We start from the raw sequence: 14,481 nt of genomic DNA, 5'->3' as shown, positions 1-14,481 counted from the left end.
GGTACAAAATGTACCAGCGTCTTATCAGCAATACCCTTTTTATTTAAAAACTCTGATATGATAAGAACAACAAATGTTTGAAGCAGAGCAGAGCATCAGTATCAAATAAACATATTATTCATAATAAAAACTAAAATGCTATGATAGGAAACAGTGGGTGAGAACAAATCTTCTGGAGACCTTCAAATGTTCAGGAAATAATAGCTTTATGCAGCAGGGCATCAGGGTAGACTTCTCTGTGGCAAACAGTTCCTCTGGCAATCATTGAATCCTTCTTGGTAACGAGGGCACTCAGCATGTCTGTACTGAGGGAGGCTTTGTACTGGGTTTTGTTCTTGGAAACAAGACTGAATATTCATTAGCAGTCTGCATTGCAGTGGAATATAACCAATATCCCCAGCATCACATCCGAAAGTTGGGAGTAGACCAGGCTGCCCCCCCCCCCCCCCTTTTCCATTGTGCCGATTTCTCTCCAGGTCTGATCCGTGCGCATGTTGACCAGACTCAAAAGGTTGTTGCCTGATCCACAGAGGCTCCCTCAGGAATAATGCAAGGAAAGCGGGCCATGAAAAAGTTGAGGGATGAGAACTTAGCAGTCTGCCTGTTGGCAATGTCAGCGACCACTGCATGCTGGAGGAGCACATCTCCAAATGGAAATTTCAGCAACATGTAGTCTTCTGCAGAGGAAAATACGTTTCTGACATCTACATAGAAGGTCTTCAGAAACAGGTTGCCTTGGCCCCCAAATTCAGTCTCTATAGTAGAGGAACACTTGTCACCTCTCAAACAGAGCCAATCACTAAGGCCAGCTCACAAGTATTGGCTTTTTAGACACGGTTCCTAATTAACACCAAAAGGAAAATAATTTTGAAAACATATAAACAAAAATAAATGATTGCATCGACAGACCGCAAACTGGCTACACAGAGTAGAAGTAGGCTACCGCAAAGGGAATCTGAACGCTGTCACTAGAAGAGTCCGGTGTTTCAGCCTATGTAAAAGGTGCCTATTGGATTTCTTTGCTGCGCAAACATCATTTCAGATTTTCGAAATGTATATAATCTCCAATCTAGTGCAAAGGCATTTTAGAAGCATTGCCGCTATAGCTAATACCGGACACTCATGCATTCTTCATCGCGCAGTCTTCTAAACTCCCCACTCCATTTAATGCCAAGATGTTTGGATTTACTTTTGATTATACTTTTGTAATGCTTTTTGTGACGTGGATCATAATTACAGTTACAGTCTATCAGGATGCATGATCCTCGTAATGTTACGTGGGAAAATACAACTAATGGGACGCAGAATTAAATGTATATCACACTTTCTTTCACTAGCAAATGCGAGTGAACTGCTGGCACTTTAGAGCCCACTGAATGACCATCTCATGTTTGCTAAAGTTAGCTTGAAACAATTAGTGTTGACCTTTCCACAACACACGGAGTCAAAAAGAGATTTGTCCGCGTGTTTACGTACAGCTGACAGTCAGCAAACTCAGCATCACAACAAACAGGAGAGGCAGACACGGGGTAGCTACGTCGAATAATGATGTATTGATCTCCATGTCCGTTGACACAAACTCCGTACATGTCTGTGTGTTGCAGCTCAAGAATCGGGATGTTAGATTTACTCAGTGGATTTAGTTTTTATAAAAAATATTTTAAAAACATGTAAAAACAAAAATCAGGCCTTATTCATTTCTGCGTACTTTTAACTCGGATCTCGTACCTGAGTACATGCGTACAGAGAATTGTGTACAGAGAATTGCGTAGTTGGTACGCAAAATGAGTGCATTTTGGCAGGTCTGCTTTTACCTTCAGATCTTTCATGGTGTTCTTTGGTTTTTGGAGTGCTACATTTAGGCATGTACATCACCCTCCTGACTAGTAGACCAACCAACAGAGGCCTCTTAACGTTACCGCTCTTCCTACAATCATTGTCATTTAGGTTCCAACTCTAGAGCCTTTACCTTCAGACCCTTCATGGTGTTCTTCAGGGTCTTGATGGTGTGTCCGGCGTGGCCCCCCTCTATGGTACAGGCATTACAGACACACATCCTGTCGTCCATGCAGTAGTAGCGGTACATCTCATCATGTTCGGGACACTTCCTCTTCCTCAGGTCTCCCAGGGGCTCGGTCAGGGGGTGCTCCCTAAATGCAGGTAGCTCCAGGTGGGGCTTCACATGCTCCTGACATGGACAAAATTAAGAAAAAAAGTCATGTTTGAAAATAAATACAGTGCCTTGCGAAAGTATTCGGCCCCCTTGAACTTTGCGACCTTTTGCCACATTTCAGGCTTCAAACATAAAGATATAAAACTGTATTTTTTTGTGAAGAATCAACAACAAGTGGGACACAATCATGAAGTGGAACGACATTTATTGGATATTTCAAACTTTAACAAATCAAAAACTGAAAAATTGGGCGTGCAAAATTATTCAGCCCCCTTAAGTTAATACTTTGTAGCGCCACCTTTTGCTGCGATTACAGCTGTAAGTCGCTTGGGGTATGTCTCTATCAGTTTTGCACATCGAGAGACTGACATTTTTTCCCATTCCTCCTTGCAAAACAGCTCGAGCTCAGTGAGGTTGGATGGAGAGCATTTGTGAACAGCAGTTTTCAGTTCTTTCCACAGATTCTCGATTGGATTCAGGTCTGGACTTTGACTTGGCCATTCTAACACCTGGATATGTTTATTTTTGAACCATTCCATTGTAGATTTTGCTTTATGTTTTGGATCATTGTCTTGTTGGAAGACAAATCTCCGTCCCAGTCTCAGGTCTTTTGCAGACTCCATCAGGTTTTCTTCCAGAATGGTCCTGTATTTGGCTCCATCCATCTTCCCATCAATTTTAACCATCTTCCCTGTCCTTGCTGAAGAAAAGCATGATGCTGCCACCACCATGTTTGACAGTGGGGATGGTGTGTTCAGGGTGATGAGCTGTGTTGCTTTTACGCCAAACATAACGTTTTGCATTGTTGCCAAAAAGTTCAATTTTGGTTTCATCTGACCAGAGCACCTTCTTCCACATGTTTGGTGTGTCTCCCAGGTGGCCGGCACAGCCAGAAGAGAACTGGCCATCCCACATATGCTCTCTCTAATTCTCTCTTTCTTTCTCTCTCTCGGAGGACCTAAGCCCTAGGACCATGCCCCAGGTATACCTGACATGATGACTCCTTGCTGTCCCCAGTCCACCTGACTGTGCTGCTGCTCCAGTTTCAACTGTTCTGCCTTATTACTATTCGACCATGCTGGTCATTTATGAACATTTGAACATCTTGGCCATGTTCTGTTATAATCTCCACCCGGCACAGCCAGAAGAGGACTGGCCACCCCACATAGCCTGGTTCCTCTCTAGGTTTCTTCCTAGGTTTTGGCCTTTCTAGGGAGTTTTTCCTAGCCACCGTGCTTTTACACCTGCATTGCTTGCTGTTTGGGGTTTTAGGCTGGGTTTCTGTACAGCACTTTGAGATATCAGCTGATGTACGAAGGGCTATATAAATAAATTTGATTTTATTTGTGGCAAACTTTAAACGACACTTTTGAATGAATGAATGGCTTTCTTCTTGCCACTCTTCCATAAAGGCCAGATTTGTGCAATATACGACTGATTGTTGTCCTATGGACAGAGTCTCCCACCTCAGCTGTAGATCTCTGCAGTTCATCCAGAGTGATCATGGGCCTCTTGGCTGCATCTCTGATCAGTCTTCTCCTTGTATGAGCTGAAAGTTTAGAGGGACGGCCAGGTCTTGGTAGATTTGCAGTGGTCTGATACTCCTTCCATTTCAATATTATCGCTTGTACAGTGCTTCTTGGGATGTTTAAAGCTTGGGAAATCTTTTTGTATCCAAATCCGGCTTTAAACTTCTTCACAACAGTATCTCGGACCTGCCTGGTGTGTTCCTTGTTCTTCATGATGCTCTCTGCGCTTTTAACGGACCTCTGAGACTATCACAGTGCAGGGGCATTTATACGGAGACTTGATTACACACAGGTGAATTGTATTTATCATCATTAGTCATTTAGGTCAACATTGGATCATTCAGAGATCCTCACTGAACTTCTGGAGAGAGTTTGCTGCACTGAAAGTAAAGGGGCTGAATAATTTTGCACGCCCAATTTTTCAATTTTTGATTTGTTAAAAAGGTTTGAAATATCCAATAAATGTTGTTCCACTTCATGATTGTGTCCCACTTGTTGTTGATTCTTCACAAAAAAATACAGTTTTATATATTTATGTTTGAAGCCTGAAATGTGGCAAAAGGTCGCAAAGTTCAAGGGGGTCGAATACTTTCGCAAGGCACTGTATATATTTTTGTAAGACCAACGCAAACGTGGCCAAAGACATGACTGAAACAGGAACAACTTTTCCGTAATTCTAAAGCAAGAGATCACAAATGAAAGTGATTCATGAGACCTCTCTAACCAATTCAATTGTACACAGTCTATGTTTTAAGTTTGTGTGTGTGATATGGGGGTATAGAAAAGTTTGACATTTATAAAGAAAAACTTTTATTAACAATCGCAGCAGTGTAAAGTACTTAAGTAAAAATACTTTAAAGTACTACTTAAGTGGTTTTTTGGGGTATCTGTACTTTACTATTTATATTTGACAACTTTTACTTCACTACATTCCTAAAGAAAATAATGTACTTTTTACTCCATACATTTCCTCTGAGACCTAAAAGTGCTCGTTACGTTTTGAATGCTTAGCAGGACAGGAAAATGGTCAAATTCACACACCTATCAAGAGAGCATCCCTGGTCATCCCTACTGCCTCTGATCTGGGGGAATTCACTAAACACAAACGCATCTTTTGTAAATTATGTCAGAGTTTTAGAGTGTGCCCCTGGCTATCGGTAAATAAAATAAAAACAAGACAACGGTGCTCTCTGTTTTGCTTTATATAAGTATTTTACTGGGTGACTCACTTTTACTTGAGTAACTTTCTATTAAGGTATCTATTATTTTACTCAAGTATGACAATTGGGTACTTTTTCACCAATGAATCACAGCTCTGTTGACACTGCCATGTTGATATGAGCCTTGCTGTTGAAAAACTACTAGCGTCCGACTTTCGGTTGTCGCAGATGTAGCTCCACAGACTTCACTCGCCAACTTTCGTCTACATTCAGCTTAGTTAGCCTTAGTGCTCGAAAACACCCAATGTGTTGAGAATACTGGTGCTGCGCAAAAACGTAGACTTAGATAGCAGAATAATGTTGGAATATTTCTGCTCCACAGTGCTTTACCAAGGGTGCCACACTAACATATTTGGAATTATGGGTGCTGAATAGCAATATTCCATGTATCTTTACCTGACACATGGACACCTCGCATTTCAGACACGTCTTCACCGCAAACACCACCTCTCCTCCAGCCCCGGGAGCTCCAGGTTCCCCTTTCCCCGCCTCGCTAATGTCCCCTGGGCGGCAGTAGTCACAGGGCACGGACACAGGGGTCTTGGCTGTTGCCGGGGGGCCAGCATCTGGTTGTTGTGGTCTTGACAACGCTGCCTGGACATCATAGTGACAGCACAGAGAAAGGACAAGGAATAGAGTACGCTGTGTTTTGTGGTAGACCTATAGGCTATGAATCAGTAGAGTAAGCTATTGTATAGATTAATTATCCTAAAACTAAGGTCATCATCAGTGACAGTCCTATAAAATAGCAAAAATATATCAAATTAATGGCATTCGGTAATCACGATTAATCAACATTTTTGAATTTGCTCAAATTTGGCCATAAATAAATATTCTTCCATTTCAAACAGTGCATTGAATTACAGGCATATTATGCTTGATTGTAAGGGACGTAAAACACAAAATGATCTATTTCAGAATGTTTTAATAGCATTTCTCACCACAGACAAAGTCACTGGAACATACAGCTTATTAATTAATGGTCCCAGTGTTTAAGTAGGCCTATTCCCCCTCATTAATGTTATTGAAGTGTAATTCGCGCACAGCACATACTCTGTGCTGCAGGGCGGTGGACCCCTAGGGACAGGATGGGGTGATCCAGCTATATTGTATGCAAGTAAAAAGAGCACTACAGTACTATTAGGCCTGTGATCTGAATTACAGTGCCCTCCATAATTATTGGGAAGTCATTTATTTTTCGGCTCAATACACCAAGTTTGGAAATACAACAATGACTATGAAGTCAAAGTAAGTACTGTCAGGATTAATTGTAGGGTATTTCGATCCATATCAGGTGAACCGTTTAAAAATTACAGCACTTTTTGTATATCATCCCCCCATTTTAGGGGAACAAAAGTAATTCAGACCCCCTGCCAGGTTATGTCCTCCCCTCTTCTAAAACAAAAGTTACGCCCCTGGTTCCATATGGTGAAGCTGTTATTCAATAGGTTTCTATGAGCTAATAGCAATAAGGCCAAAAATATTTTTTAATCAAATAATTAGATGTATTTTTTTTCCCCAAGGGGTCGTAAAATTCAAAAAGCAAAATGATCCTTGGTAAGACGAGCTTAAAACAATTCCATATAGCTTAGTAGAACCCCCCCCCCTCCGGCTTAGACTCTTATGGGTTAAAAAGGGTCAATGCGGAAACACGTGCACTTAAAAGGTTTCATGCGGTGAACAAATGGAGACGCAATTAACGACGTCAAAAAGAATTACGCCGATAAACATCACTCATTAACTTTGACAATCCTACTATAAACTGATCAACTTCACTTTTCTGCTTTTACCACAACTTCTATGACCAAGCACCATTTGTATCAAGCGTCTCAGAGTAGGTGTGCTGATCCAAGATTGAAAAGGTAAAACTGATCCTAGATCAGCACTACTACTCAGACGCTTTGTGAAAATGGCCCCAGACCACACATACCTGTCCCCGGAGGCGGTAGTCGTCGGCGATGTTGGCCAGCTTGAAGTTCTTCTGCGAGGCTGCGGAGCAGCGGTGGCTCTCGCGACACTCTGGGCAACGGAAGCGACCTCGCTCTGCCTGGCGTTTGAGGCGGCGGACGCAGAGGAGGCAGAAGTTGTGGCCGCAAGGCAGCAGGTGGGGGTCCCGGAACAGGTCCAAGCACACGGGACAGGTGAGCTCATCTTCAAGAACAGTGGACTGATCCATGGAGGTAGCCATGATGGGAAGGTGGGGGAGGCTGAGCTGGGGGAGGGGAAGGGAGCTGAGCTGATGTGAGAGGGGGAAGAGCCAAGGTATGTGTGGTTTGGTCACAGTTGCTGTAGAGAAAAATTCAACGTTGATAGGAGTTTATGTCCCTCTAATATAAAACATGGTTATTGGAGTATTTCGAGGTGATCAGATAAGTAGTAACACATTTGGCAATTTAAAACATAACTAGATTTAAACTTTTATCTTCTCATTTCCAATAAACACTGTAGATGTTGGATGAAAAGTGTAAGAGATGAGTCACCCAGCTCTGAACTTGCTGACAAAACCTAAAATTCAAAAGGTAATTTGTGGTCGTAGTTGAATATCTGCTGGGGTGTATTCATTAGGTTGATGTTGCAAAAGGTTTTGCAACTGAAACCGTTTACTCCAAACGGAAAAGATTTTACCTTGGAAAACCAGTGACTATTGGACAAATGAATGTTCGTCCCTCCAGGTTTCGTTCGGTTTGTTTCTGTTTGCCATGAACAGTAAACGGTTTCATTGCAAGACGTAACGAACAGGGATGGAAATTAAGCTAGCCTCCTAGCCCGTGGCTACTTTTCAGACAGGACTAGAACAGTAGAAAATGTGCAATCCCTAGCCCACCAGCCCACCGGCTAATGAATATTTGTATTTTCAAATATTGCATGACAAAAGAAATTGGCCAGTTTCAATTCCGATAGTAGCCTCATAACTCACCATTTCATAAAGTGCATTCGTTAAGTATTCAGACCCTTGAATTTTACAGAATGTTACGTTACAGCCTATTTCTAAAATGTATTAAATCGTTTTCCCTCATCCATCTACACACAATACCCCATAATTACCAAGCCAAAAACAGGGTTTTAAGAAATGTTTGCTGATTTATAAAAAAAATAAATATCTTAGAGGTCGACCGATTAATCAGAATAGCTGATTAATTGGGGCCGATTTCAAGTTTTCATAACAATCGGAAATCGGTATTTTTGGACACCGATTTGGCCAATTTTTTATTTTTACACCTTTACTCAACTAGGCAAGTCAGTTAAGAACACATTTTTATTTTCAATGAAGGCCTAGGAACGGTGGGTTAACTGCCTTGTTCAGGTGCACAAAGACAGATTTTTACCTTGGTAGCTCGGGGATTCAATCTTGCAACCTTACAATTAACTAGTCCAACGCTCTAACCACCTGCCTGGGTAAGTTGCTAGCTAGCATTAAACGTATCTTATAAAAAACAATCAATCAATCATAATCACTAGTTAACCTAATAATATCATCAACCATGTGTAGTTATCTAGCGGGTCCTGCGTTGCATATAATCGATGCGGTGCGCATTCGCGAAAAAGGACTGTCGTTGCTCGAACGTGTACCTAACCATAAACATCAATGCTTTTCTTAAAATCAATAGACAAGTATATATTTTTAAACCTGCATATTTAGTTAATATTGCCTGCTGACATGAATTTGTTTGTGTCACTTCTCTTGCAACAGAGTCAGGGTATTTGCAGCAGTTTGGGCCACCTGGCTCGTTGCGAACTGTGTGAAGACGATTTCTTCCTAACAAAGACAGCCAACTTCGCCAAACGGGGGATGATTTAACAAAAGCGCATTTGTGAAAAAAGCACAATCGTTGCACGACTGTGCCTAACCATAACTAGGCAAGTCAGTTAAGAACACATTCTTATTTTCAATTATGGCCTAGGAACGATGGGTTAACTGCCTCGTTCAGGGGCAGAAAGAGATTTTCACCTTGTCAGCTCGGGGGATCCAATCTTGCAACCTTACAGTGAACTAGTCCAACACAGTAACGACCTGCCTCTCTCTCGTAGCATTAAACTTATCTTATAAAAAACAATCAATCATAAGCACTAATTAACTACACATGGTTGATGATATTACTAGATATTATCTAGCGTGTCCTGTGTTGCTGACTGAGCTGACTGAGCATACAAGCATACAAGTATCTAACTGAGCGGTGGTAGGCAGAAGCAGGCGTGTAAACATTCATTCAAACAGCACATTCATGCGTTTTGCCAGCAGCTCTTCATTGTGCGTCAAGCATTGCGCTGTTTATGACTTCAAGCCTATCAACTCCCGAGATGAGGCTGGTGTAACCGAAGTGAAATGGCTAGCTAGTTAGCGCACGCTAATAGCGTTTCAAACATCACTCGCTCTGAGCCTTCTAGTAGTTGTTCCCCTTGCTCTGCATGGGTAACGCTGCTTTGATGGTGGTTGTTGTCGTTGTGTTGCTGGTTCGAGCCCAGTGAGGAGCGAGGAGAGGGACAGAAGCTATACTGTTACACTGGCAATTCTAAAGTGACTATAAGAACATCCAATAGTCAAAGGTTAATGAAATACAAATGGTATAGAGGGAAATAGTCATTTTATCCGTATAATAACTACAACCTAAAACTTCTTACCTGGGAATATTGAAAACTCATGTTAAAAGGAACCACCAGCTTTCATATGTTCTCATGTTCTGAGCAAGGAACTGAAACGTTAGCTTTCTTACATGGCACATATTGCACTTTTACTTTCTTCTCCAACACTTTGTTTTTGCATTATTTAAACCAAATTGAACATGTTTCATTATTTACTTGAGGCTAAATTGATTTTATTGATGTATTATATTAAGTTAAAATAAGTGTTCATTCAGTATTGTTGTAATTGTCATTATTACAAATAAAAAAATTGGCCAATTAATCGGTATCGTCTTTATTTGGTCCTCCAATAATCGGTATCGGTGTTGAAAAATCATAATTGGTCGACCTCTATACCTTATTTACATAAGTATTTAGACCCTTTGTATGAGACTCAAAATTGAGCTCAGGTGCATCCTGTTTCCATTGATCATCCTTGAGATGTTTCTACAACTTGATTGGAGTCCACCTGTGGTAAACTGAATTGAAGGTCCCCAAAAACACAGTTGCCTCCATCATTCTTAAATGGAAGAAGTTTGTAAACACCAAGACTCTTCCTAGAGTTGGCATCGTGGTCAAACTGAGCAATTGGGGAAGAAGGGCCTTGGTCAGGGAGATGACCAAGAACCTGATGGTCACTATGACAGAGCTCCTTTGTGGAGACGGGAGAACCTTTCAGAAGGCCAACCATCTCTGCACCAATCAGGCCTTTATGGTAGAGTGGCCAGACGGAAGCCACTCTTCAGTAAAAGACACATGACAGCCCACTTAAGAGTTTGACAAAAGGCAACTAAAGGACTTGCAGACCATGATAAACAAGATTATCTGGTCTGATGAAACCAAGATTGAACTCTTTGGCCTTAATGCCAAGCATCACATCTGGAGAAAACCTGGCACCCTCCCAACAGTGAAGCATGGTGGTGGCACCATCATGCTGTGGGGAAGTTTATCCATCGGCATGGACTGGGAGACTAGTCAGGATCGAGGAAAAGATTAATGGAGCAAAGTACAGAGGGATCCTTGATTAAATTCTGCTCCAGAGCACTCAGGACCTCAGACAGGTTCACCTTCCAACAGGACAACGACCCTAAGCACACAACCAAGGAGTGGATTTGTGAAAAGTCTCTGAATGTCCTTGGGTGGCCCAGTCAGATCCCAGACTTGAACCTTTATCTAACAACTCTGGAGACCTGAAAATAGCTGTGTAGAGAGAGACGCTCCCCATCCAACCTGACAGCGCTTAAGAGAATCTGAAAGGACTGGGAGAAACTCCCCAAATACTGGTGTGCCAAGCTTGTAGCGTCACACCCAAGAAGACTCGAGGCTGTAATCACTGCCAAAGGTGCTTCAACAAAGTACTGAGTAGTAAAGGGTCTGAATACTTATGTAAATAACATGTTTTATTTTTTATAAATTTGCTAAAATGTCTCAACCTTTTTTGGGTTTGTCATTATTGAGTGTGTAGATTGAAGGGAGGGGGGGGTAATACATTTTAGAATAAGGCTGTAACGTAACAAAATGTGGAGTAGGTCAAGGCGTCTGAATACTTTCCGAAGAATGCACCGTACATGACATCTCCCTTTCTTTAGATGCACTGTAGCTAGCTAACTCTTTCATCGTCAACGATACTGGAGACATCTAGCTACGTCTTGTATGCAAGTGCAATGGCTCAAAACAAAAGCAGCTGAGTTCAAATCTATTTATATGATAAATAGAATACGCTGACCTACATGGAATGTTGTAGTTCAGAGCGCTAACGTTAGCTATCTAGCTAAAGTTAATTAATTAGCTAGCTATCATAGGTGGCATAATAGTGGCGCTAGGCGTTGACAATACAAACATTGCCGCACATACCTTACGTCTATTACAGAGGACACCGTAATTCACAAATTCTTATTTAGCCTGTCCCATTCCTTGCCATACCGGTATCTCCAATGAACATGATTCGGGCACTTACAATTGTTCTTCGACCATTCTTACCAGGGAACCGAAAGTGAACTCTCTCGTGACCTCGTGACGCTGTGGGCAAGCTGATAGGGTCACGTGACTAGAATGCGCGCGTGAAACGTTTTTGTATTATTTTGTATTAAAAACAATATATGTACAATTTGCATATTTAAATGGTTGTATGCATTTTGTTGCCAAGAAATAGCTTCAAATCAGTCCAGAACACAGCATTATGCAAACTACAAAATAAGTGTCAAATGGATTCCGTTTCTAGTTCACTGGTTAACATCAGGTATACATTTAGAAATCAAGCTATTACACGGGTATAATCTATGGATAATCTCATAATAATGGCTGGAATGGAGCAAATTGAATGGCATCAAACACATGGAAACCATGTAGTTTGATGTTGATACCTTTCCAACTATTCTGCTCCAGCCATTACAACGTGCCAGTCCTCCCCAATTAAGGTGCCACCAGCCTCCTGTGGTGTGTATTTATGCGTTTATCCTCAATTTATAGCAGGCAGACAAATTTTATATTATGCACATTGATAGCAAATGTCCTTGTGTTTTATCATAGTAGCAGGCAGCAGTAATCTAAATGATCAGACCAAAAACATGCAGGAAAAGTGATCATGTGAAATTATGAAGCGAGTGGACGGAAAAATACAGCTCCATCTAATCAGAGCAGCTAGATCAGCGTGCAGCCCGCCCTTCTCTTTACAGACAGGTAGACTAGCCAGTTGAGTTATTTAGACCACGTAGAACCTTGCACATGGCTGACAAATGAGAAAGATGTATGCTGGCACCTGAGAAATCTATTTTTTTTTAGATTAGGGATAATTACCAAAAATGAAAATCGAAATGTATTGGTCACATACACATGTTTAGCAGATGTTAATGCGAGTGTTGCTTAATGCTTGTGCTTCTAGTTCCGACAGTACAGTAATATGTAACAAGTAATCTCAATTTCCCAACATCTACCTAATACACACAAATCTAAAAGGGGTGAATGAGAATATGTACATATAAATATATGGATGAGCGATGGCCAAGTGGCATAGGCAAGGTGCAATAGATGGTATAATATACAGTATATACATATGATATGAGTAATGTAAGATATGTAGACATTATTAAAGTGGCATTGTTTAAAGTGACTAGTGATCCATTTATTAAAGTGGCCAGTGATTGAGTCCCAATGTAGGCAGAAGCCTCTCTGAGTTAGTGATAGCTGTTTAGCAGTCAGATGGCCTTGAGCTGTTTTTCAGTCTCTCGGTCCCAGCTTTGATGCACCTGTACTTACCTCGCCTTCTGGATGGTAGTGGTGTGAACAGGCAGTGGCTGGGGTGGTTGTTGTCCTTGAGGATCTTTTTGGCCTTCCCATCGATGTGGATGGGGGGGATGCTGTTTCCTGAAGTCCACAATCATCTCCTTTGTTATGTTGACATTGAGTGAGGTTGTTTTCCTGACACCACTCTCCGAGTGCCCTCACTTCCTCCCTGTACGCTGTCTCGTCGTTATTGGTAATCAAGCCCACTACTGTTGTGTCGTATGAAAACTTGATGATTGAGTTGGTAGGCATGCATTGTCACGCAGTCGTGGGTGAACAGGGAGTACAGGAGGGGGCTGAGCATGTACCCTCGTGGGCCCCCATTGTTGAGGGTCAGCGAAGAGGAGATGTTATTGCCTACCTTCACCACCAGGGGGCAGACCGTCAGAAAGTCCAGGACAGGACCCAATTGCACAGGGCGAGGTTGAGACCCAGGGCCTCCAGCTTGATGATGAGCTTGTAGGGTGCTATGGTGTTGAATGCTGGGTTGTAGTCAATGCACAGCATTCTTACATAGGTATTCCTCTTGTCCAGATGGGATAGGGCAGTGTGATGGCGATTGCATCGTCTATGGACCTGTTGGTATGCAAACTGAAGTGAGTCTAGGGTGGCCGGTAAGGTGGAGGTGATATGATCCTTGACTAGTCTCTCAAAGCACTTCATGATGACAGAAGTGAGTGCTGCTTACTGGTACATCCTGTTTCAGTTTTTGCCTATAAGACGGTTGGAGCAAGATGGCGTCATGGTCGGATTTGCCGGAGGGAGCACGGGGGAGGGCTTTGTATGTATCGCGGAAGTTAGAGTAGCAGTGTTCGAGTTTATTACCCCCGCGAATACTACAATCAATATGCTGATAGCCTTGTTCTCAAATTTGCTTTGTTAAAATCCCCTACTACAATAAATGCAGCCTCAGTATATATGGTTTCCAGTTTACATAGAGTCCAGTGAAGTTCCTTGAGGGCCGTCGTGATGTCTGCTTGAGAGGGAATGTACATAGCAGTGACAATAACTGATGAGAATTTTCTTGGGAGGTAATATGGCCGGCATTTGATTGTAAGGAATTCTAAGTCGGGTGAGCAGAAGGACTTGAGTTCCTGGATGTTGTTATGTGCAACTGTGTGCAACTGGGTACTGGACTTCCTGACGGGCCGCCCCCAGGTGGTGAGGGTAGGTAACATCTCCACCCCTCTGATCCTTAACACTGGGGCCCCACAAGGGTGCGTTCTGTTCCCTCTCCTGTACTCCCTGTTCACCCACGACTGCGTGGACATGCACGCCTCCAACTCAATCATCAAGTTTGCGGACGACACTACAGTGGTAGGCTTGATTACCAATAACGACGAGACGGCCTACAGGGAGGAGGTGAGGGCCCTCGGAGTGTGGTGTCAGGAAAATAACCTCACACTCAACGTCAGCTAAACAAAGGAGATGATTGTGGACTTCAGGAAACAGCAAAGGGAGGACCCCCCTATCCACATCGACGGGACAGTAGTGGAGAGGGTAGTAAGTTTTAAGTTCCTCGGCGTACACATCACGGACAAACTGAATTGGTCCACTCACACAGACAGCGTTGTGAAGAAGGCGCAGCAGCGCCTCTTCAACCTCAGGAGGCAGAGGAAATTTGGCTTGTCACCAAAGCACTCACAAACTTCTACAG

At 42.4% G+C, this 14,481-nt stretch overlaps 1 protein-coding gene across 5 annotated transcripts in view; it reads right to left on the bottom strand.

Moving 5' to 3' along the window:
* Nucleotides 1-11,556, bottom strand: part of LOC110500400 (E3 ubiquitin/ISG15 ligase TRIM25) — a 28,383-nt gene extending 16,827 nt beyond the window's left edge. The window contains exons 1-4 of one of the 5 annotated variants that reach the window (XM_021577758.2): nt 11,500-11,556; nt 6,853-7,208; nt 5,319-5,516; nt 1,970-2,188 (exon numbers count right to left, since the gene is read on the bottom strand). In XM_021577758.2, coding sequence (XP_021433433.2) covers nt 1,970-2,188; nt 5,319-5,516; nt 6,853-7,110 — 675 coding nt within the window. In that variant the 5' untranslated portion in view covers nt 7,111-7,208; nt 11,500-11,556. Of the gene's footprint in view, nt 1-1,969; nt 2,189-5,318; nt 5,517-6,852; nt 7,209-11,396 lie in introns of all 5 variants that reach the window. The other 4 variants (XM_021577757.2, XM_021577759.2, XM_021577756.2 and 1 more) reach the window with 4 other exon arrangements.
* Nucleotides 11,557-14,481: the final 2,925 nt, after the last annotated feature.

Source organism: Oncorhynchus mykiss, chromosome 21 (assembly GCF_013265735.2).
Source record: "Oncorhynchus mykiss isolate Arlee chromosome 21, USDA_OmykA_1.1, whole genome shotgun sequence".
NCBI classification, from domain to species: domain Eukaryota; kingdom Metazoa; phylum Chordata; class Actinopteri; order Salmoniformes; family Salmonidae; genus Oncorhynchus; species Oncorhynchus mykiss.
Note: the sequence above shows the minus strand (reverse complement) of the source record. Positions and strands in the feature narration are given on the sequence as shown.